Source organism: Centruroides sculpturatus, unplaced genomic scaffold (assembly GCF_000671375.1).
Source record: "Centruroides sculpturatus isolate CEXI.00-Female unplaced genomic scaffold, Cexi_2.0 scaffold362, whole genome shotgun sequence".
NCBI lineage: Eukaryota > Metazoa > Arthropoda > Arachnida > Scorpiones > Buthidae > Centruroides > Centruroides sculpturatus.
In genome coordinates, this window is record NW_019384664.1 from 647,116 (window position 1) to 671,438 (window position 24,323).

Consider the following 24,323-nt stretch of genomic DNA (forward strand, 5'->3'; position numbering starts at 1 on the left):
AAAAATCTTGCCTTCACGGGTCTTGTTTTTATAAAGTTTACCACTTTAATAATTATATCAATCACAAGATTTAATTCAGGTGAAATATTTTTTGTAGCCAGGGCCTCCCTATGTATGACGCAATGTGTCCATTTTGCATTTGGTGCCTTGGTTTTAATGAGAGCTTGAAGTCCTCCATATTGCCCTGACATCGCGCGAGCTCCATCTGTACACACACCAACACAGTTCTCCCATTGAATGTTATTTTCTTTCATGTATGAATCTATGATCGCAAACAAATCACTAGCCTTCCCGGTATCAGTCATTTCTTTGCAAAATAACAAATCCTCACATACATTTGCTCCTTCCATGTACCGCACGTAACATATTAATTGAGCGTCGTTATTACTGTCTGTCGCTTCATCCAGTTGAATGGCATATAAACCAGAAAGTTTTTCCACAATTTGCTCATTAATGTCTTCAGCTATGTCATGAATGCGACGACTAATCGTATTGTTAGAAAGAGGAATATTTTTTATTTCTTTAGCCGCCGATTCTCCAATCATTACTGATACCATATCAATCGCTGCAGGTAAAATAAGATCTTCAGCAATCGTGTGTGGTTTCTTGCATTTGGCAATACGGTGAGCGACCTTATAAGAGGCGAGCAGTGCTTTGGAGGAAATAGATGCTCTGGAAAACAAGGATGTCGACTGATGTTTCAGTTCTCGCAATTTTCTTGCAAAAAAATCTCGCGGTTTTCCTTGTAAATTACTGTGAACTGTTTCTAAATGACGTTTCAATTTATTAGGAAGCATACTTTCAGCTGCCAGCACCTTATGACAAACAACACATTGGGGTAGTTCCACATTTCCTTTGCTAACGTAAGTAAATCCAAAATCTAAATATTGGTCATCATATTTTCTGTATTTTTTTCGTTTTTCTACAGTTTCCTTTGTACTCTTTCCTGAGTCTTCAACACGTTTTCTATTTATTTGAATAAAGTTATCCATTTTACAATGCGCAATTTAAATAGAACACACTTGAAATCAAAACACTGATTCTTCAATGCTTGTAATCGACGAAAACAAAAGACTAAACGAAAGAGCGGGAAATTGGAGAAGCGGGGTGATGAGACGCATGCGCAGCGCACTCACTCATTACGTCGTGTGCAGGCGACCGGTGGGTATCGTCTCGCGACTCCCCTATGAAAGCGCCGCGACGCACAGTTTGGGAAGCCCTGCCCTAGACCATTGCTGACTGATTGCCCCTGGAAGTCGGCTTGTTACAAAAACACAGCTTCCCTATCATCAAATGTCACGGCACGCCCCTGGTGCACAGTAGGGTTGGGGTTGTATGTTTGACCACTTTTGGAGTCTCCTTGGTTATTATTGTTGTTATCTAAGGAGTGTCAATTGGAATATCTGTGCATATCTTGTGTAAGATCAAAAATGTTTGTCAAATTTTACATTGAAATTGTTTAACGGATGGTAAAAATTTTGTTTGATGTGCTTGACCTTTTTATTACCAAATGTAAGTGATTACACTTGAAAATTTCCAAATGTAATCATTTACAGACAAATAACACCTTATCTTTGCCAATAAATATATTTATTTCAAAAAACAAACGTTTTCAGCCTGATTTACAGGCCATCCTCAGGTTGAGAACGAAATTGGAACTAAAGCATTCCATTAATAAAATACAAAAATTCAAATTAAAAATTAAATAACCAAAAGAATAACGTAAAAATAAAAATTTTTATTTTTTATTTGGTGATTTGCTGAGTACTTTATGGTAATCACTTACAACCAAGGAGACTCCAAAAGCAGTTAAACATACAACCCTAATACCCCGTTCGCACCAAGCATTTCGATCTAGATTGTGACTAAGGTCGGAGAGAGTTCCGTGGTGCGAACGCCCTCGACCGTTTCAATCTCGACTGAAACGAGGTTCTATCGCGATCGACTGGAGAGAGTTCTTGAAACTAGATCCAGTCATAAGAGAGATCCCACAATCCCACGCGCGCGAGAAAATACAAGATGGCTGCGGAACACGTGTCCGGCTATCGACAGAGAAATAAAAAAAACATCTGGAGAGATGACGACATCTGTTTATTATTAGATGTACGGCAAGAAAAAGTATTTATTTCTAACCAAAACTTCCATTTTGTTTGTTGGTGTTTGTGACTTACCGCGTAATTACGTCAGTTTTATTGATCGCGTGTAATAGCCAGGTTCTTCTCGAGCGGACTGCCTGTGCGAACAGCACGACGTTCGACTAGCGACAGTCACAATCCAGATTGTGGGTAAATCGAGATCGAAGTAAGTCGTGGATTGTGTGCGAACGTAGTATAACACGAATTTATATTCGAATATACAATAGCAATCTTATCATTGTTTTTCACATGTATAGAAATTTGTAATAAAATACATAGTGCGGTTATAATAAAATATTAATGTAAGCAAACACAAATGCATAAATTCATGGAATCGACATTTACATTCATATTTTGTGTAATTATCATTTTACGATACGCGTTACGCCGAATTAACAAATATTTACACTAATTTAACCAATTATTTCTTGAGTTATGAGGAAGGCAATTAAGGTTTATGTTCTAGGAAATTTGGGAAATTTCTCCTCGACAAATACAACTATGATAATTAATTACAGTTAAGTAGAAACACACTTAGACGAGGTATTTAAAATGCTATTTTTAATTTATTTATTGAACAGAATGGATTAACAGCATTACACTACACAGCAAAAAATGGCTACTTAGAAGTGGTTCAACTCTTGATAGACAGGGGAGCATCCCCAATGTCCGTTACAAAGGTGAAGGATTGAATAATAAGCATTAAATAANATTTTTTCGGGTTTTTTTCCTCCGGTGTTTCGATAGAACGAGACCAATAAGTCTTTCATCATGGCTTTCATGTTTTCGATGATCTCCATTCTGTTCTTCTTGCCGTTGGTCTGCACGCTGACGGTGGTGGCGTATCTGCTTGTATAATTGTCCAAACTTCCCACCAAAGCGGCAATCGACGATTTGATTTTGTCGTGTGGCGAAGGATGGGTGCAATCGGCACCGATGACGATGACCGGTTTATGGAAAATCTTGGGGACGACCATCGGCGACAAGATGTTGTTGACTCCACCCAATTTGGCATTGATTTTTTGGCACAGATTGCAGATCAATTGGGCGTTACATCTCTTGCCCAAAATATTTACGTCTTTAACGCATTGGGTGATTAGTCCCATCTTTATTTCCGCCATTTGTTTAATTTCGGCGTAGAGACTTCCTCTTCCTCGAGAAGGCAGGACGATCATAATTAATTGAATTCTGGGACAGGAAGATATTATATTTTTCAAAAGACAATCTACGGAATCGTTGGTCGAGGAATACTCTCTCAGGTAGCAGGGTTTGTTAATAATCATGCCAAACTTCTTTCCTCCTTGACACATCATCCGAACAAAATTTAACATGTCCGCTTCCTTGCAGATATTCGAGGACATGCTGACAAATGCCCACCAAGCTACGTCGACGGGACGATAGAAACTCTTGTCTCTGAGATCTCAAGCGCCGTTCTGTGGAAGAATTTCTTCTGATTTGCTATACATGACCATCGGCGGCATTAACACTCGTCCATCTACACGCACCGGTTGACTATTTACGTGGATGCGGAATTTCCGGTTAAGTTCCTGGTTTTCTTGACAAGTCTGCTTAACGGCTTTGGTGATGTCTTTAAACCGAACTTGCGGGGGTCTGGCAGTGTTTCGTATCATCTCCGCCTCTTGTTTATCGTCCATCTTTTTACTGCAGTGTTGGCCCGGACAAACTTCGCAAACTTCGAGAGGTAAATAGGAGCATTTTCTGGTGTTTCCCACGCAGACGCACGGAAGGTGCGGGTATCGAAGTTCTCCGTATTGCCTCTTGAAGTAATCCGCAACAGAGATCTGACACGGCGCATCTTCTCGTTGCCAAACGAAGCAGACGTATCTGGCGGGTTTGTTGGTGATGCTGTTAATCTTGTACGTCTTTTTGTATTGTAGATGGTTTACCGTAATTTTCAGAGACTTCAATTCCTTCCGAAGCGTTTTTATCTGACGATCGTCGAGTCCCCTGCACTGTTTGACGTCGGCATTTAGGACTTCTTCGACGAACTTTATCAAAGGTCCGCTTTTGTAGAAAGCGGTAGCCGATATGTCGACGTTCAGCATGTGTTTCCATTGAGCTATGCGAACGCTCTGATGGTAACCGAACCAGATTTCTCTACCCGCTCCTANGACCTTATCATTAAATTGAAATTTCGGTGAATTAAGTCAATCTAGTGCCTTGTCGTGACGAAATTCGGAAGTATGTGTTTAATTTTTGCTTAATGCCAGCTTCTTTAACCATTTTTATTTTCTCTTTATAACAGATGGAAATTTTAATTTAAATATCAAAATTAATTTTTAAAAGGATCAGAGATCGCGTTTGTATAAATTTAATATAAAAAAAAACCACGAAAATATATACCTAATATGAACTATATACACATACTTAAGTTGTAAATCATCGTCTAAATCCGATTTATATGTATCTTAAATGTTGTTGAGTTATATTTTTTTAATTTATTGAAACAACCTCTAAGAAAAACAACTGTACAGAACTTTATAATAATATTTTCTGTTCACGTTTACCACATTTTTCTGAGATATAAATCGAATGGAAACTCGACCATGTGAATGTTTTGTACCTATTAAATGTATATTACTATTAAGAACATCGTGTTTGTATTTTTATGAATTTACTGTTGCTTCATTGTGACATAAAAACTGTAAATAAATATTATTTATATTAGGTATATCAAGTATATTTTTTGTTATACCGTAAATTTCATAAATCCATTCGAAGGTATACGGAACAATTCGCCGAGTGACGGAGCCTTCGAGGAATCGCGTGGGGCCCGGGGATAGAGGGGGGCCTCCTTAACCATTTAGTTTTTGTACGTACGAAGTGCCTAGAATGTTTCTTTATTAATAAATAGCAGTCTCGAAGATTTTATTTTCTATTAGTAAAAATAATGTTAGGAACCATTACGGACCCCTAAGTTACTCCGGGTTAGGGGAAATTCCCAGCATCCCCCTCTCGAAGGCCTCGCTGGACATTAGTCACGGGTTCGTGCGTCACAGACGGTTTGGCCACTCGAATTTTCCAGCTTATTTTCACCCGTCTAACACCTAAATAGTGGCCAGGTTCCCATAGACCATCCCGTAGGAGCCGACCCCTCGACAAATCTCTCGAGCATAAAAATTCGATGGCACGTAACATATTTTGGAGAAACGAATCTGATAGCCTACTTTCTTTTCTTATAAATATTCATTATATAGAAATTCATATCGTAGAATCTAAGCTGTAATGACCCAGACACTAATTATTGATTTGTTCTGAATTTTAAAAAGTTTATTCCCTCGGAGAACATAAATTATATCCGAGTTGAACTTGTTCCGTAAATTTCCTTAACGAGTATTCAAACCTTGACATATAAATCAATGTATCGCAAAGGTTATCTTTTATTGGGGTAAGTAATTTCATTTTTAAAATATTGCTTTCATTTTCAGTTTTTTGTTTTTCGAACTTTTTAATAGAAAAATTACCTTTAGTAAACGATTAAAAATTAGAAATGAGTGTATTTACTAAATAAATTGTTCGTACCCAGCAATAATGGTTAGTACGAACCTTTGACAGGCTCGTTAAATCGCTACCTCCGATTGGATAATATAGCGTCACGCGGTCAGTGTAGACCGTTTAAAACAAAAAATTGTTGTAGGAGCGACGCGATGCGGCTATTACAGGCAGGGCGAGCCCTAGAAATTTTGCCATCCCGTAAGATACCATAAATCCCAAATATCCATGGAATTTTAAGAATCATTCTGTTAAACAAGTTTTTTTTGCTTCCACCGAAGCTTGTCCCGGTGAAAATGTACTGTACGCGTAGTTCGAATTGCCCGAACTAAAACATATGCAAAATCCTATTCTTTTAGTTGGGAAATAGACTTCGAATTTGGCGTTATCGAAATAACGAGGTTTATTGTATATGTTTCTAAGAGGGATGTGTCTGTCCGTGCCTCGTCAACGATACGTCGAGCGCGACCCGATATACTGTACGGTATATTTCTATCCTGTGAGTACTGAGAGAATCTTTTTCGCGTAATGAGAATCGAGGCCCGAAAACTCTTCGGTGTTGCCCGATTTCGGGTCTTCTAGTTAATTAAATGTGACCTTAATGTTGACGTTTCTTTATTTTTCGAAGAATTTTGTAATGTTCTAGTGAATCATCAAAATTTCTAAAATATCGAGATAAACTATCATTTTTATAAACTATATTCGGACGTACAATTTTGTTGTTAAAACAAAACATTTGCCATTCGAATAAATGCGATGCAACGTGGNGTAGAAAAGATTCCAACACCTTTACAGTCTAAAAGAAGTTCGGTTCTAGAGACATCATCAGCTCCTAAAGTCTGGTTAGATAGAACAAGGCAAAGGAGAGGTCACGCTGCACCTTCGAGTAAGTTTATTATTAATTATTAAATAAAAAAAATACTCTACAGAACACGCTAAAACAATTATTTCGTGTATGTTTTCCCCGTAGATCTTCGAGTTGGTTTATTAAATAATTTAAATCTTAACAACAATCTACGTGTCAGACCTATCTCCAGGGTAGTAGACTGGCCCATGATTGTTGCTAAATATCTAGAAGTGACAGGAGGAAAAAAGATTAGCGACGATAACGATGACGACGAAAAAGCTGGAGACTGAAAAAAAAATCAGCAACTGAAGAAAAAAAAAGAAAAAAAAAAATACAATAATAACAGTGCCTTGTCTATGTTATAGGACAATTCATAAGTAACTACAGATTCGGTTACTGTACATATCGATGCGTAATTTTATAACGTCGTGTTGAACAATGTGAAAGGATGTGACTAAGATTCAGTTCCTCCTCCTCTTTTCTGGGTCACTACGCGGGATCTCAAGTGATTTAGACCCTATTTTTGCGAATTTTCCACCAAGAAAAACGATTTTTTTGCATGTTTTGTGTTCAAACCTTATCATTAAATTGAAATTTCGGTGAATTAAGTCAATCTAGTGCCTTGTCGTGACGAAATTCGGAAGTATGTGTTTAATTTTTGCTTAATGCCAGCTTCTTTAACCATTTTTATTTTCTCTTTATAACAGATGGAAATTTTAATTTAAATATCAAAATTAATTTTTAAAAGGATCAGAGATCGCGTTTGTATAAATTTAATATAAAAAAAAACCACGAAAATATATACCTAATATGAACTATATACACATACTTAAGTTGTAAATCATCGTCTAAATCCGATTTATATGTATCTTAAATGTTGTTGAGTTATATTTTTTTAATTTATTGAAACAACCTCTAAGAAAAACAACTGTACAGAACTTTATAATAATATTTTCTGTTCACGTTTACCACATTTTTCTGAGATATAAATCGAATGGAAACTCGACCATGTGAATGTTTTGTACCTATTAAATGTATATTACTATTAAGAACATCGTGTTTGTATTTTTATGAATTTACTGTTGCTTCATTGTGACATAAAAACTGTAAATAAATATTATTTATATTAGGTATATCAAGTATATTTTTTGTTATACCGTAAATTTCATAAATCCATTCGAAGGTATACGGAACAATTCGCCGAGTGACGGAGCCTTCGAGGAATCGCGTGGGGCCCGGGGATAGAGGGGGGCCTCCTTAACCATTTAGTTTTTGTACGTACGAAGTGCCTAGAATGTTTCTTTATTAATAAATAGCAGTCTCGAAGATTTTATTTTCTATTAGTAAAAATAATGTTAGGAACCATTACGGACCCCTAAGTTACTCCGGGTTAGGGGAAATTCCCAGCATCCCCCTCTCGAAGGCCTCGCTGGACATTAGTCACGGGTTCGTGCGTCACAGACGGTTTGGCCACTCGAATTTTCCAGCTTATTTTCACCCGTCTAACACCTAAATAGTGGCCAGGTTCCCATAGACCATCCCGTAGGAGCCGACCCCTCGACAAATCTCTCGAGCATAAAAATTCGATGGCACGTAACATATTTTGGAGAAACGAATCTGATAGCCTACTTTCTTTTCTTATAAATATTCATTATATAGAAATTCATATCGTAGAATCTAAGCTGTAATGACCCAGACACTAATTATTGATTTGTTCTGAATTTTAAAAAGTTTATTCCCTCGGAGAACATAAATTATATCCGAGTTGAACTTGTTCCGTAAATTTCCTAAACGAGTACTCAAACCTTGACATATAAATCAATGTATCGCAAAGGTTATCTTTTATTGGGGTAAGTAATTTCATTTTTAAAATATTGCTTTCATTTTCAGTTTTTTGTTTTTCGAACTTTTTAATAGAAAAATTACCTTTAGTAAACGATTAAAAATTAGAAATGAGTGTATTTACTAAATAAATTGTTCGTACCCAGCAATAATGGTTAGTACGAACCTTTGACAGGCTAGTTAAATCGCTACCTCCGATTGGATAATATAGCGTCACGCGGTCACTGTAGACCGTTTAAAACAAAAAATTGTTGTAGGAGCGACGCGATGCGGCTATTACAGGCAGGGCGAGCCCTAGAAATTTTGCCATCCCGTAAGATACCATAAATCCCAAATATCCATGGAATTTTAAGAATCATTCTGTTAAACAAGTTTTTTTTGCTTCCACCGAAGCTTGTCCCGGTGAAAATGTACTGTACGCGTAGTTCGAATTGCCCGAACTAAAACATATGCAAAATCCTATTCTTTTAGTTGGGAAATAGACTTCGAATTTGGCGTTATCGAAATAACGAGGTTTATTGTATATGCTTCTAAGAGGGATGTGTCTCTCCGTGCCTCGTCAACGATACGTCGAGCGCGACCCGATATACTGTACGGTATATTTCTATCCTGTGAGTACTGAGAGAATCTTTTTCGCGTAATGAGAATCGAGGCCCGAAAAATCTTCGGTGTTGCCCGATTTCGGGTCTTCTAGTTAATTAAATGTGACCTTAATGTTGACGTTTCTTTATTTTTCGAAGAATTTTGTAATGTTCTAGTGAATCATCAAAATTTCTAAAATATCGAGATAAACTATCATTTTTATAAACTATATCCGGACGTACAATTTTGTTGTTAAAACAAAACATTTTTCGACGAACTGCCACTCGAATAAATGCGATGCAACGTGGCAACGTCGCGAAGATTCCTAAACGAAATACATGGCATTTTTGATCTTGCGATCCACTTCGACCACACGATAGAAGCTGTTTTCCAACAGCTGTTCGTCCGAAAGATCGAGACTACAATTGGAATCGTTGTTCCTGCCTCCAGCCTCCCATCTGGCAAACAGATGCTGTTTGGCACGGTAGGCTGCCAGATGCGCGTACATAACGGGGCACGGGATGGAAATGCTTCGAGTGCACCTGACGTAAGTGTGGCACAAGTAATACGACAGGGTTTGCAACTCGTCGGCTGTAAAATTGTTATCGTCCCACAGCACAGTGTAATGGGCGGGTCTGCTGGTGCCCTGGATGCCAGTATGGCTGCAGATGAAAAAATCGAATTGGGTGGGATGGACGATAGTCGTATCCACGGTCGTGCCCGGGGGAATGTTGCGGTGTTTTCCCACTCCGTCTTCCAAGTTTTCTGGCACGAAACGAGTGTGGTGTCGTTTTCCCACCACGACGAAAGTGATGGGCGGTTGGTACACTTCCGAAGGATTCATTTCTGCGCAGGCATCGCGCATCAACGTCAATTCTTTGTTTACCGCTTTAGAAAATTCGCCTTCGCTCAATCCGTCTCTGTAAAATATGATTTTTTCGGGTTTTTTTCCTCCGGTGTTTCGATAGAACGAGACCAATAAGTCTTTCATCATGGCTTTCATGTTTTCGATGATCTCCATTCTGTTCTTCTTGCCGTTGGTCTGCACGCTGACGGTGGCGGCGTATCTGCTCGGATAATTGTCCAAACTTCCCACCAAAGCGGCAATCGACGATTTGATTTTGTCGTGTGGCGAAGGATGGGTGCAATCGGCACCGATGACGATGACCGGTTTATGGAAAATCTTGGGGACGACCATCGGCGACAAGATGTTGTTGACTCCACCCAATTTGGCATTGATTTTTTGGCACAGATTGCAGATCAACTGAGCGTTACATCTCTTGCCCAAAATATTCACGTCTTTAACGCATTGGGTGATTAGTCCCATCTTTATTTCCGCCATTTGTTTAATTTCGGCGTAGAGACTTCCTCTTCCTCGAGAAGGCAGGACGACCATAATTAATTGAATTCTGGGACAGGAAGATATTATATTTTTCAAAAGACAATCTACGGAATCGTTGCTCGAGGAATAATCTCTCAGGTAGCAGGGTTTGTTAATAATCATGCCAAACTTCTTTCCTCCTTGACACATCATCCGAACAAAATTTAACATGTCCGCTTCCTTGCAGACATTCGAGGACATGCTGACAAACGCCCACCAAGCTACGTCGACGGAACAATAGAAACTCTTGTCTCTGAGATCTCAAGCGCCGTTCTGTGGAAGAATTTCTTCTGATTTGCTATACATGACCATCGGCGGCATTAACACTCGTCCATCTACACGCACCGGTTGACTATTTACGTGGATGCGGAATTTCCGGTTAAGTTCCTGGTTTTCTTGACAAGTCTGCTTAACGGCTTTGGTGATGTCTTTAAACCGAACTTGCGGGGGTCTGGCAGTGTTTCGTATCATCTCCGCCTCTTGTTTATCGTCCATCTTTTTACTGCAGTGTTGGCCCGGACAAACTTCGCAAACTTCGAGAGGTAAATAGGAGCATTTTCTGGTGTTTCCCACGCAGACGCACGGAAGGTGCGGGTATCGAAGTTCTCCGTATTGCCTCTTGAAGTAATCCGCAACAGAGATCTGACACGGCGCATCTTCTCGTTGCCAAACGAAGCAGACGTATCTGGNATAATTGTCCAAACTTCCCACCAAAGCGGCAATCGACGATTTGATTTTGTCGTGTGGCGAAGGATGGGTGCAATCGGCACCGATGACGATGACCGGTTTATGGAAAATCTTGGGGACGACCATCGGCGACAAGATGTTGTTGATTCCACCCAATTTGGCATTGATTTTTTGGCACAGATTGCAGATCAATTGGGCGTTACATCTCTTGCCCAAAATATTTACGTCTTTAACGCATTGGGTGATTAGTCCCATCTTTATTTCCGCCATTTGTTTAATTTCGGCGTAGAGACTTCCTCTTCCTCGAGAAGGCAGGACGATCATAATTAATTGAATTCTGGGACAGGAAGATATTATATTTTTCAAAAGACAATCTACGGAATCGTTGGTCGAGGAATACTCTCTCAGGTAGCAGGGTTTGTTAATAATCATGCCAAACTTCTTTCCTCCTTGACACATCATCCGAACAAAATTTAACATGTCCGCTTCCTTGCAGATATTCGAGGACATGCTGACAAATGCCCACCAAGCTACGTCGACGGGACGATAGAAACTCTTGTCTCTGAGATCTCAAGCGCCGTTCTGTGGAAGAATTTCTTCTGATTTGCTATACATGACCATCGGCGGCATTAACACTCGTCCATCTACACGCACCGGTTGACTATTTACTTGGATGCGGAATTTCCGGTTAAGTTCCTGGTTTTCTTGGCAAGTCTGCTTAACGGCTTTGGTGATGTCTTTAAACCGAACTTGCGGGGGTCTGGCAGTGTTTCGTATCATCTCCGCCTCTTGTTTCTCGTCCATCTTTTTACTGCAGTGTTGGCCCGGACAAACTTCGCAAACTTCGAGAGGTAAATAGGAGCATTTTCTGGTGTTTCCCACGCAGACGCACGGAAGGTGCGGGTATCGAAGTTCTCCGTATTGCCTCTTGAAGTAATCCGCAACGGAGATCTGACACGGCGCATCTTCTCGTTGCCAAATGAAGCAGACGTATCTGGCGGGTTCGCTGGTGACGTTGTTAATCTTGTACGTCTTTTTGTATTGCAGATGGTTTACCGTAATTTTCAGAGACTTCAATTCCTTCTGCAGTGTTTTTATCTGACGATCGTCGAGTCCCCTGCACTGTTTGACGTCGGCATTTAGGACTTCTTCGACGAACTTTATCAAAGGTCCGCTTTTGTAGAAAGCGGTAGCCGATATGTCGACGTTCAGCATGTGTTTCCATTGAGCTATGCGAACGCTCTGATGGTAACCGAACCAGATTTCTCTACCCGCTCCTACGGAAATCCTTTCTTTATCGCTGGACGAAGAGAAAAACGATCTTCCGATAGGTACCAGAGATTTTGCGGGTCCGTGGCGCATGATGGTATCCACGGCCATGACAGCCTCTTCGAAGTTCTTGAGACTTTTTCCACGGAAAGGTCGTAGATCGATCCTAGGAACAACCATTTTGTCTTTACAAACGGGTTTTAAAACTACGTTGTAATCGCACGTTCTGTTGTTACTCTTAAGCGATACGAAGAACGTCTTCTCTTCTTCGATGGGCATTAGATTACAACTGAACAAATTCTTTTTTCCGTCGAAAGCGACGGGATAATTTCGAAATATTTGAAAATTCGACAAAAGATTGTCGATGACTTTTCTGTTTTCTCTGGTGTTGAGACAGTTGTATCTTTTGCAACTGACGGACTGTTCCTTGTTCTTTTTCACGGGGATAATATCCACGTGGTAATGGTAAAGGCAACTTTTGTCTATTTCCATTTCGAAGAAGTTGCTTAAGATCTTTATCCTCTTGCCAGAATATCCGAATCCCGGTCTCGGTGGGAAAATTTCCTGCAAATTAACGTCGTTGGATCTAACAGGTTCTGTGTCTCTCTTGACGTCTCTGATATCTGTAGATAGAGACGGTAACTCGCGACTTCCCGAAAGAGCGAGTATAATGGTACCCTTCGACACGTTAATGTTGTTATTTTGCGCCTTCGAAATTGTCCTGAGTCTTGAAATGTTTTTGATGACGTCGTTTTTATGTTCATCTAATGGAATAACAAAAAATATTTATTTGTAAATGTCTTCAAATTTAAAATAATTATTGAAATTATAGAATTTTCAGGAAAAGAGTATAAGAAGAAGGCAAGAGAACGAGAAGAACGGAAGATTTTAGAAATGCCTTCGTACTGGGGAGGATGGAAATAAACTCCTATAGTAAAATGTAATATTAATAATAAATAAACGTTTTAATTAGTTTTAAATATTTTTTACCTCCGTCGATACTTCTTTTCAGTCTTTTAATCACAAATGCCATTTTTTTGGTCTATTTTTCTTTCTTTTACGGCTTAGAATTCAAAACAACGAATGCAACTCGAAAATGTCGTAAGAACAATAATTCGAATGTTTTATTTTGAAAATATTTGAAAACAAAAACGAACGAATTGTCGGTTATCGATAAAAGAAGATAATTTAATTATACAATTGTGTAATTATTAGATTATATTATTAATTATATGAAATTTCAATTATTCGGTTTATTAATAATCAATAATGTACTTTGAAGCCGAATAAAAAGAAATATTTTAAATTAATAAATCCATTTTCGAAATATTTTTTTTAAGAAAATAGTATAAAATTTTCGTAATTGTTTTTATGTTTCTAAGATGAGCGCTCAATATTATACATATTCGAATTTTGTAGATACACGCCGCTGGTTTTTTCCTTGTTCTTTTCCCTCTGTTGGCACTAAGAGGGTCTCTTTTAGCCAGCCCATTATGGGTTCGACTAGATCCACAATGGAGCGGCGGGGTGGTTAGAGACGGGGCCCGACATATCCGGACGAACCACCCCCGAAAAATTCCTGGGATTTTTCGACCCGTTCGGATTCCATTCCGGGTTCCTCGGAGCGGTAGGCTGACCTCTTGACCGCGCAATTATCCGCCCGTCACACGCTGCTGGGTACTTCGTCTGTGTTTTGAAAAAGTACGAGAAATGAACTTTTTCAGTGAATGGTTCACTCAACGAGTTGATAAAGCGTGATATTCTGAAAACTTTACTTCCGTTTCATAATTGAAGATTAACCGCCTTGCACGGGGTTAAAGGAGAATTTCAATGAAAGAATGGTTAAACGCGGCGCTCGTAGACTTTGTCTTTGGGTTATCGTTCAAGTTTCGTTTTCTTTATTAAAATTATATTTCACAAAATATATTAAAAATAAATAATTTTTAATATATTTTGAAGTAAAGAAGAAATATTTTTTTAATTATTTTATGTTTGGATAGCAATTTATATTAAAATAAATATTAAAAATAATCATCCGTTTGTTATAATGCGCCCCGAGTGGCGAAGTCGGAAATTAGGTATCGCCATCTTTGGAGAGTATCGAAGGAAGGTCATAAGAGGGCGATTGTCGTCGTATTCGGGATCGAAATGTTTTCTCGTATCTTGCTTACTCGATTAGCCAGAACGTTTCGTACGTACATGTCTTAAGTGTTATTTATGTTATGAAAAGTTGCTTTTGATTAGTTTACAATCGTTCATTTTCGTGATATTTATTTAAAAAATACACAATTACTTTCGAAATGAACTAATTGTGGTAGATGTTACTTTTGGATAATTTGTTCATAGATAATTTACCGTAAAGTAACTACTGTCGTTTGTTTATACATACAATGATTATAGAAGCATTGCGTGTAATAGTTACTTTGGTAAAATGTGAACTCTGAATGAGGGATTTGCTATCCCCAGAGTTATAGACCCCTCCTGTAAGAGCAAAAAGGACCCACCGGTGACCAACAAGTGGTTCTGTTCCCTGAATGCTGGGAGTTCGGTCGTGGGTTTGCACCCTCCGGGATGGGCCGGCCGTGTGGAGTTTACTGGGTTTTCTCTACGTCCGTTATGCCTGAATAGGGGATGGCCACCCTTAAAAAGACCTGGAAGGCATCCCCCGTAGGCAGATCGCCCAAGTGTTGCGTTGCCATAACTTAACAAAAATAAACGTGCAAAAACTCTGTGGTACCANTTTACTTTAATAAAAGATTTTTGTAAATTAAGAACTATAATAAGAATTAATTATAGAAATCTTAAACAAGAAAACTATAAAATATTGAAAAGAATGCCTTCTGAAAATGGTGATTGTCGAAAAAAAATTAAAAAAGTTAAGTAAGATAATCACATATTAAAAAATATAGCTCATTAATTTGTTAAATAAATATTACACAAAAGACTTGTAAATTTATTGACGTACAGTACACTTATTAAATCCGAAAATTCTACAGTAGTTTACATTTAGTAGTAATTTAATAATTAATTAAGAAATGATTTAATATTTTATCGTATTTTGTTATTTGAAAGATCTATCGTGTTGAAGTAGAGGACATGCTGTGATGTCACATAGAGCCAAGGTCACGCTAACAAATATACGGGATCTGGCTATCCTTGTAGTTTAAAGTCCTTGGGTTCGACCAGATCCACAATGGAGCTGCGGGGTGGTTAGAGACGGGGCCCGACATATCCGGACGAACCACCCCCGAAAAATTCCTGGGGATTTTTCGACCCGTTCGGATTCCATTCCGGGTTTCTCGAAGCGGTAGGCTGACCTCTTGACCGCGCGATTATCCGCCCGTCACACGCTGCTGGGTACTTCGTCTGTGTTTTGCAAAAAGTACGAGAAACGAACTCTTTCAGTGAATGATTTCACTCAACGAGTTGATAAAACGTGATATTCTGAAAACTTTACTTCCGTTTTCGTAATAGAAGATTAGCCGCCTTGCACGGGGTTAATTAAAGAGAGTTGTAAAGTCTCAAGCGGCGACTTTCGAGTTTATGGCCGAGTAAGAGAGTTATCAATTTCACGAAGCCAAAGGATATTGATGAATTGAATCATCTTACTTTTACCGAATTCGCTCAGAATATTTTACAAGACGATATCGAAGAGTCTGACGAATCGGAAACGGAAGATAAAGTTAAAACTAGATCAGTAGACTCTTGAGACTGAGCATGAGATGAGGAAATGAAAGAATCTCAAGAACAGGATTATTTTGTTGGTAAGTAAGCTGAATAATTTTATGCATATATTTCACTATATAATAATTATTATTTTAGGCAAAGGCAGTAAGTACTCAATGGAGTAAAATTCAGTACAGGACAACTAAAACTAGGCCGCATTATATTCTGGTTAAATTATATGGCATCGTCGGATAAACTGCATTGAAATGCCAAAACTGAAATCGAGTGTTGGAGTCTCTTCTCTAGTTATAATATTATGAACTTATTGATAAATCATAAAAATTAATACATAAAAGGCATAAAAGAAAAATACTCTAGAGACAGAAATTGTCTGCTTACGGACTTGATTGAAATGAAAATGTTTCTCGGGGTACTATATTTAGTAGCAGTGTTACCATCTCTGTTTCTTCAAAATAGGCTAGATATGGAGTCACAAAAGACTAAAATAAACCAAATTTTTACGTCATTAAACAAAAACTTTTAAAAATTTTAAACAATCATTTTAAAAATAACGCCCTCGGGTAAATTAAATTAAAATATTACCTACAGTACATCAAAAATATTGATGTAATTACAAAATGACTTTTATTTAATTCAGTATTATTTACGAATAAATTGTGGAGACAAGGGTAATTGGCCTAAATCAATGTTTCTCAACCTCTAACGAATCGTCGCCGCCTTCAATAAAACCGTTACCTATTATTGCCCCCTTCACTTCAAAATTCCGATGCCGAGGACCAAGACTAACGCCAAATTCGTACTGCATTGAATAGACTAGACTAGTGACTAGTATAATGTTATTTGTTTAATTATTGTACGATATAACGAATAAAATATCTAATTATTCTTAATATAATATTTTACTATATCGCTCAGAAAATTGTTTTTCGCCCCCCAAAATATAAATTGTTACTAATCGCCCCCTCAACATAGAAAAACGCGCACATGGGGGCGATATCGCCCCCGTTGAAAAACACTGGCCTAGATCGTATTGTTGCAAAGATTTTGACAAAGGAAAAGAAGTAATGAAACGACAAGAGTTCTTTAAACGAACAAAACTATACAATAAACATTTAGCATTTTTTGATAGGCGTTTAACGAAAAACATTCTTCATTGGTAATTTTGGAAGCTAATAGAAAACCATTAATAGTTTACACCGAGAGTTTGTTGCGCAAACAAACTCTCAATGTAAGTTGTTTCCACCGAAGTTGAATCAAGTTGTTTCGGCCGAAGCACTATTTTCTCTCGATGGCGTTCTTTTCATTTCTAAGGAGTGAGGAAATTGTAGGGTTCCTCTAAAAGCCTACAAAAGAGTGATGACTCTTTACAATCCTGTCCTACTACATCGGGCTATCTCCTTATAGATAGAACAGAGGGTCTTGTGTTGTGTTATGATAGAACATTCGGAAAGGATAGATATCTACAAACTGTTCGGGATAAGGATGGCATGAAAACAGACAGTCCACTTATATGTTATTGTAGGCCTATTATCGTACAATTTAGCAAAATCGCTGCAGAGGAAAAATTGCCGTCAACTTTGATGTTATAAGCAATGATGTAACGAAACGATGACGTCATCTATAAAAAACTGACATCNCCAACATATTTACCTTTTTTATTTAAAAAATGAGTTTCATCTAAGTAGATTATAACAGAATGAAACAAATAATATTTGAAAAATTGAGGAAGAATGTGATAACTGTAAAATTCAATTTTGTGATATATTATAAATAATCCATAAATCTAATTCATTACCTTCCACTTTATTGAATTCTCTAAATTATGGAGATTAAATAATTATTGTGAATGTAATTTATAAATCATATTAACTATGATTCTTAATATAATGAAAAAGTTGTAATGAAACATAATTATATGTAATTATTATATTTATTGTACAATTTGTAATTTATAACATGAATACGTTTCTTATTTTATGAGGAAAATGACTAATTTTATATCTTTGAAATAGGTTAATGTGTAATTACTTTTTGGTAGTTAACTGATTGCCCTAACTTTTTAACTTTTATTTATCATTTTAATGTAATTGCAATCTATGGTTAAAAAAGAACTTGTATCAATTTTTTATGGTATATTAGAGCCGTGGTTCTCAATCTGTGGTCTGTAGAACATGGGTGCTCCATGAAGCCACTTTAAGTATTCTGTGAAAAAATCAAATATACAATTAAAAATTATTGCAAAAGAAAAATCAATACAATGTAAAATGATTTTTGTATGGGAATGTAATCAGCAAATGCCAATGGTGTCTTATACTATGTTACGGTAAGATCTAGCAACACCAGAGAGAGAGGGACGTGCAAGACAGATGGCCCTGACTAATGTATAAAGAGTGGAGATCACCCAGTCCAAGTAGGACCCCAAATAAAGCATTTAACCATTTAAACCCGAGCATTTAACCCAAATAAACCAAGTGCGCTCTTGATTTCAAAAAGGTTTGCCACCTCTGCTTTTAAAGCTGACGTATTTTAAGTGTTCCGTGGAAAAAATTGTCAAAGTTTAGTATTTCCTGACTTCAAAAACATTGAGAACCATGGTATTAGAGCAGAGCCGGCCCTACCATAGGGCGAACGGAGCAGCCGCTCCAGGCGCTAAGTCTTAGGGGGGGCGCTTCAGTGGTAAAGAAAATTAAAGGGTATAAATTAGGGGCAACCAAGTGGGGCGCTATAATAGGATCTCGCTCCATCCTAAAACTTGCCTCGGGCCGGCACTGTATTAGAGTATAATCTTAATTTAAAAGTATTTAATTTATTTCTGTTAATGAGACAATTTGATTTTATAACTAAAAATTAATATTAGAGTTCATTTTAGAATCTTGATAGAAACTTGTTTGGCTGTTTGAAATTGAGCAGTTTAATATTTTAATTTTTACATTGCAAAATGTTTACTGATATTGCATTTTTAATAAATCTTCAAAATTATTTTAAACATTTTCTAATACAAATTTATTTTCAGATGTTTTTGGTAGGTTTGACTGGTGGAATTGCTACGGGAAAAAGTACAGTAGCATCTATGTTTCAAGAATTTGGCATTAAAGTTATTGATTCAGATGTCATTGCTAGACAAGGTACAAAACCAAAGTATAATATGCAAAGTTTCTATCTTCATTTAAAAAATATTGATACAGTTTGAATTTAAACATTTAATTTTTGAAAACCAAATTCAAAATTATTATGAAAGACGTATAAAATTTATATATAAATAATCTTCTTCTATAAGTTGAATCTTCTTTATATGTTCTCAATACATAAACATTTATTTATTATTAATTTTATTTATAATCTTTTTGTATTCATAAGATTTTCTTTAACTTATTTCAAGTATTAAATGTCCAACTCACTAAGTGTTTAATATAGTTTTTAATAACAACCTTAATCATTCTGAAACAGTTAATAATTATTATGATTAATTTTTAAAGTTTTTTTGAATATTAAAACTTAATGTATTTTTTACTCTAAAACTCTTTTATTACAGTTGTTGAACCAGGAACTATTGCATGGAAGAAAATTAAAAATGAATTTGGGAGTGAGGTTATTTTACCAGATGGAATGATTGACAGACAGAAATTAGGACAAATTATTTTCTCAAATTCGGAATTAAGAAAAAAGCTAAATTCTATTACTCATCCAGAAATATATAAAACAATTTTTTGGGAATGTCTAAAATTATTTTTATTAGGTAAATTTTATTTTATTTCCAATTCCTGTTTAATTTCTAAAATTAAACTATTTAAGCATATAATATGCTATTCTCAGAGACTAAACTTTTTCATTAAATGAAAATAATGAACATAATACAATACATTGTGGTTATTATTTTCATTCATCTGTTTCTCTGAATGTACTGTACCTCAATGGCCAATACTGATATTAAGATGCTTAATATTGCCTTGAAGCAAACTAACAATATTATGAATGATATCTAATTTTAATTTTAAATTTCTACAATACATTTTAATTTATTCCATTAAAAAGTAATATTATTGTACTTATGGAATTACAATACAAAGTAATTATATAATCATGGACAATGAATATAAATTGAAACTTAGATTATTCACACATTACAGGGCAATTACATTTAGTATTACTAGTAGATTGTTACTAGTCTATGTAGTTTGTGATACATCATAAAAATTCTATACTAGATCATAAAAATATACGAAAGACGGAAATTTTTGAAAATAAACTGGTTGCGCCACCTGTTATTCCAAAATCACACCTATGAGTTTTTAAAGGAAAATATTCCCGACGAAAAGGTAGGACGCAAGTTTTACCTCTACGTGTACTGTACGTATATATGATACTAAACAAGTTATCGCACATTTTTGTTTAATGCGGTAATTTAGATCTCTATAAACACGAAAAATTCATATATTTTGAAAAGAGTATTAAATCTTGTTAAGAATAAGAATTCATCAACAGTATGATTTAAAACTTTTTAAAGTTATTGTTTCCATCGTTAAAATAACCCTACAGAAATAATTAATCCATCCGAATTTTCCTTACCAACATATTTACCTTTTTTATTTAAAAAATGAGTTTCATCTAAGTAGATTATAACAGAATGAAACAAATAATATTTGAAAAATTGAGGAAGAATGTGATAACTGTAAAATTCAATTTTGTGATATATTATAAATAATCCATAAATCTAATTCATTACCTTCCACTTTATTGAATTCTCTAAATTATGGAGATTAAATAATTATTGTGAATGTAATTTATAAATCATATTAACTATGATTCTTAATATAATGAAGAAGTTGTAATGAAACATAATTATATGTAATTATTATATTTATTGTACAATTTGTAATTTATAACATGAATACGTTTCTTATTTTATGAGGAAAATGACTAATTTTATATCTTTGAAATAGGTTAATGTGTAATTACTTTTTGGTAGTTAACTGATTGCCCTAACTTTTTAACTTTTATTTATCATTTTAATGTAATTGCAATCTATGGTTAAAAAAGAACTTGTATCAATTTTTTATGGTATATTAGAGCCGTGGTTCTCAATCTGTGGTCTGTAGAACATGGGTGCTCCATGAAGCCACTTTAAGTATTCTGTGAAAAAATCAAATATACAATTAAAAATTATTGCAAAAGAAAAATCAATACAATGTAAAATGATTTTTGTATGGGAATGTAATCAGCAAATGCCAATGGTGTCTTATACTATGTTACGGTAAGATCTAGCAACACCAGAGAGAGAGGGACGTGCAAGACAGATGGCCCTGACTAATGTATAAAGAGTGGAGATCACCCAGTCCAAGTAGGACCCCAAATAAAGCATTTAACCATTTAAACCCGAGCATTTAACCCAAATAAACCAAGTGCGCTCTTGATTTCAAAAAGGTTTGCCACCTCTGCTTTTAAAGCTGACGTATTTTAAGTGTTCCGTGGAAAAAATTGTCAAAGTTTAGTATTTCCTGACTTCAAAAACATTGAGAACCATGGTATTAGAGCAGAGCCGGCCCTACCATAGGGCGAACGGAGCAGCCGCTCCAGGCGCTAAGTCTTAGGGGGGGCGCTTCAGTGGTAAAGAAAATTAAAGGGTATAAATTAGGGGCAACCAAGTGGGGCGCTATAATAGGATCTCGCTCCATCCTAAAACTTGCCTCGGGCCGGCACTGTATTAGAGTATAATCTTAATTTAAAAGTATTTAATTTATTTCTGTTAATGAGACAATTTGATTTTATAACTAAAAATTAATATTAGAGTTCATTTTAGAATCTTGATAGAAACTTGTTTGGCTGTTTGAAATTGAGCAGTTTAATATTTTAATTTTTACATTGCAAAATGTTTACTGATATTGCATTTTTAATAAATCTTCAAAATTATTTTAAACATTTTCTAATACAAATTTATTTTCAGATGTTTTTGGTAGGTTTGACTGGTGGAATTGCTACGGGAAAAAGTACAGTAGCATCTATGTTTCAAGAATTTGGCATTAAAGTTATTGATTCAGATGTCATTGCTAGACAAGGTACAAAACCAAAGTATAATATGCAAAGTTTCTATCTTCATTTAAAAAATATTGATACAGTTTGAATTTAAACATTTAATTTTTGAAAACCAAATTCAAAATTATTATGAAAGACGTATAAAATTTATATATAAATAATCTTCTTCTATAAGTTGAATCTTCTTTATATGTTCTCAATACATAAACATTTATTTATTATTAATTTTATTTATAATCTTTTTGTATTCATAAGATTTTCTTTAACTTATTTCAAGTATTAAATGTCCAACTCACTAAGTGTTTAATATAGTTTTTAATAACAACCTTAATCATTCTGAAACAGTTAATAATTATTATGATTAATTTTTAAAGTTTTTTTGAATATTAAAACTTAATGTATTTTTTACTCTAAAACTCTTTTATTACAGTTGTTGAACCAGGAACTATTGCATGGAAGAAAATTAAAAATGAATTTGGGAGTGAGGTTATTTTACCAGATGGAATGATTGACAGACAGAAATTAGGACAAATTATTTTCTCAAATTCGGAATTAAGAAAAAAGCTAAATTCTATTACTCATCCAGAAATATATAAAACAATTTTTTGGGAATGTCTAAAATTATTTTTATTAGGTAAATTTTATTTTATTTCCAATTCCTGTTTAATTTCTAAAATTAAACTATTTAAGCATATAATATGCTATTCTCAGAGACTAAAATTTTTCATTAAATGAAAATAATGAACATAATACAATACATTGTGGTTATTATTTTCATTCATCTGTTTCTCTGAATGTACTGTACCTCAATGGCCAATACTGATATTAAGATGCTTAATATTGCCTTGAAGCAAACTAACAATATTATGAATGATATCTAATTTTAATTTTAAATTTCTACAATACATTTTAATTTATTCCATTAAAAAGTAATATTATTGTACTTATGGAATTACAATACAAAGTAATTATATAATCATGGACAATGAATATAAATTGAAACTTAGATTATTCACACATTACAGGGCAATTACATTTAGTATTACTAGTAGATTGTTACTAGTCTATGTAGTTTGTGATACATCATAAAAATTCTATACTAGATCATAAAAATATATATATATAATTAAATTTTGTTCCACAAAAATAGTTGTTCTAAAATTAATTTACATTTAATGTTAACTAATAAAAAAAATTAAACTTGTTTTATTAGTTAACAAAAAAATTAATTCTGAAAATATTAAAGTATTAGAATTTATTCCAAATCTTATATTTATAGGAGCAAAGCTATAGCTACTGTGGGTTATGAGCCCACTGTAGCTACAGCTTTGCTCCTATACATATGAGATTTGGTTAAGTTCTCTCAGCTTGGTTAGCAGAGCCTATATATAGTATGTATAATATATGGTTTTGCTTTCATCATGTAAACTAAGTAACTGTTACTTTTGTTTTTTACTTTTAGACATAAGTCTAGTGTTGATCATTTTAAATCTTTAAACTGAAATCTCAGTTCACAATTTAAAATTTAATTTTGTTGAAAACAGTGAGTAAGGTTTTAATTTTTAAATTGTAAGCCTAATTCTGGCTGGAAAATACCAGTCAATTTTTTTCAGCTTGTCCCTGTAGCCCCCAATGATTTATTCCTGGCTGCAGGACATCATATGAGTTGCTTTGGTTCTGAATCAAGTAAAAACTGAGTTTTATACCAAAATTATTATATGCCTCTTTGTGTCTTAAAAGAAAATAGATTATTATTGAATGATTGTCATGTGGAAAATTTAGCTTATAAGTGATTCTTATCATTCAAGATATCACTGGATGATCACTCTTACTTGTTAGTTGAAATTTTATGGATATCAATGATGGATAATCATTGAGGAATATTTTTAGTCTTTGAATCATTTAGTAGGCCTACTACAGTTCAAACTTAAATTGAATTTATCACATGTCATTCAAGAGTTTTTCACACAGGTTCTTGCTAATCTGGATATTCCTTGTGACAGAGCTGCCAGATTAGACAGAGTGACTGATTATATGCCTAAAGGCAATTTTTGGACATGACTTGTTGCCCTTTGGCACTTATTCTTTTTGGAACTGCACTGTTTTTGTTGTTGTGAAATTATGTAATGATACAGTAGTTGTAAGCTTAATCCTTTATTACATTTGATGTTACAAGTTTACTGTATGTATTTTAAAAAGCATATAGACTAATGGAATATGCCAAAAAATTGAGAGGTCAGATTGGGAAGCATACATACTGTTTTCTTAATGAACCATACATACTGTAAAACCATACATACTGTTTTCTTAACGAAAAGAACAATTTTTAAAATATTTTTTTTATTCAAGC

General features: G+C 35.2%; 3 protein-coding genes and 1 pseudogene across 3 annotated transcripts; 1 reads left to right on the forward strand and 3 right to left on the reverse strand.

Annotated features, from left to right (window-relative positions):
* Positions 1 to 5: 5 nt before the first annotated feature.
* Positions 6 to 992, reverse strand: LOC111626619 (SCAN domain-containing protein 3-like; the record flags this gene model as incomplete). Its single annotated transcript, XM_023370067.1, has 1 exon — positions 6 to 992. A coding segment is annotated over exon 1 (987 nt), but the record flags the coding sequence as incomplete, so codon positions are not given.
* Positions 993 to 2,758: 1,766 nt separating this feature from the next.
* Positions 2,759 to 5,846, reverse strand: LOC111626620 (annotated as a pseudogene).
* Positions 5,847 to 9,112: 3,266 nt separating this feature from the next.
* LOC111626621 (protein argonaute-2-like) lies at positions 9,113 to 13,289 on the reverse strand. Its single transcript, XM_023370068.1, is given in 3 exon segments — positions 9,113 to 10,379; positions 11,388 to 13,020; positions 13,247 to 13,289. Coding segments are annotated over 3 exon segments (2,811 nt in total). The 3' UTR covers positions 9,113 to 9,244.
* Positions 13,290 to 20,175: 6,886 nt separating this feature from the next.
* LOC111626622 (dephospho-CoA kinase domain-containing protein-like) lies at positions 20,176 to 23,319 on the forward strand. The gene is made up of 4 exons (XM_023370069.1): positions 20,176 to 20,259; positions 21,885 to 21,996; positions 22,404 to 22,626; positions 23,253 to 23,319. The coding sequence occupies exons 2-4, from the start codon at positions 21,885 to 21,887 to the stop codon at positions 23,317 to 23,319; spliced, it is 402 nt and encodes a 133-aa protein (XP_023225837.1). The 5' UTR covers positions 20,176 to 20,259.
* The last annotated feature ends 1,004 nt before the right edge of the window (positions 23,320 to 24,323 follow it).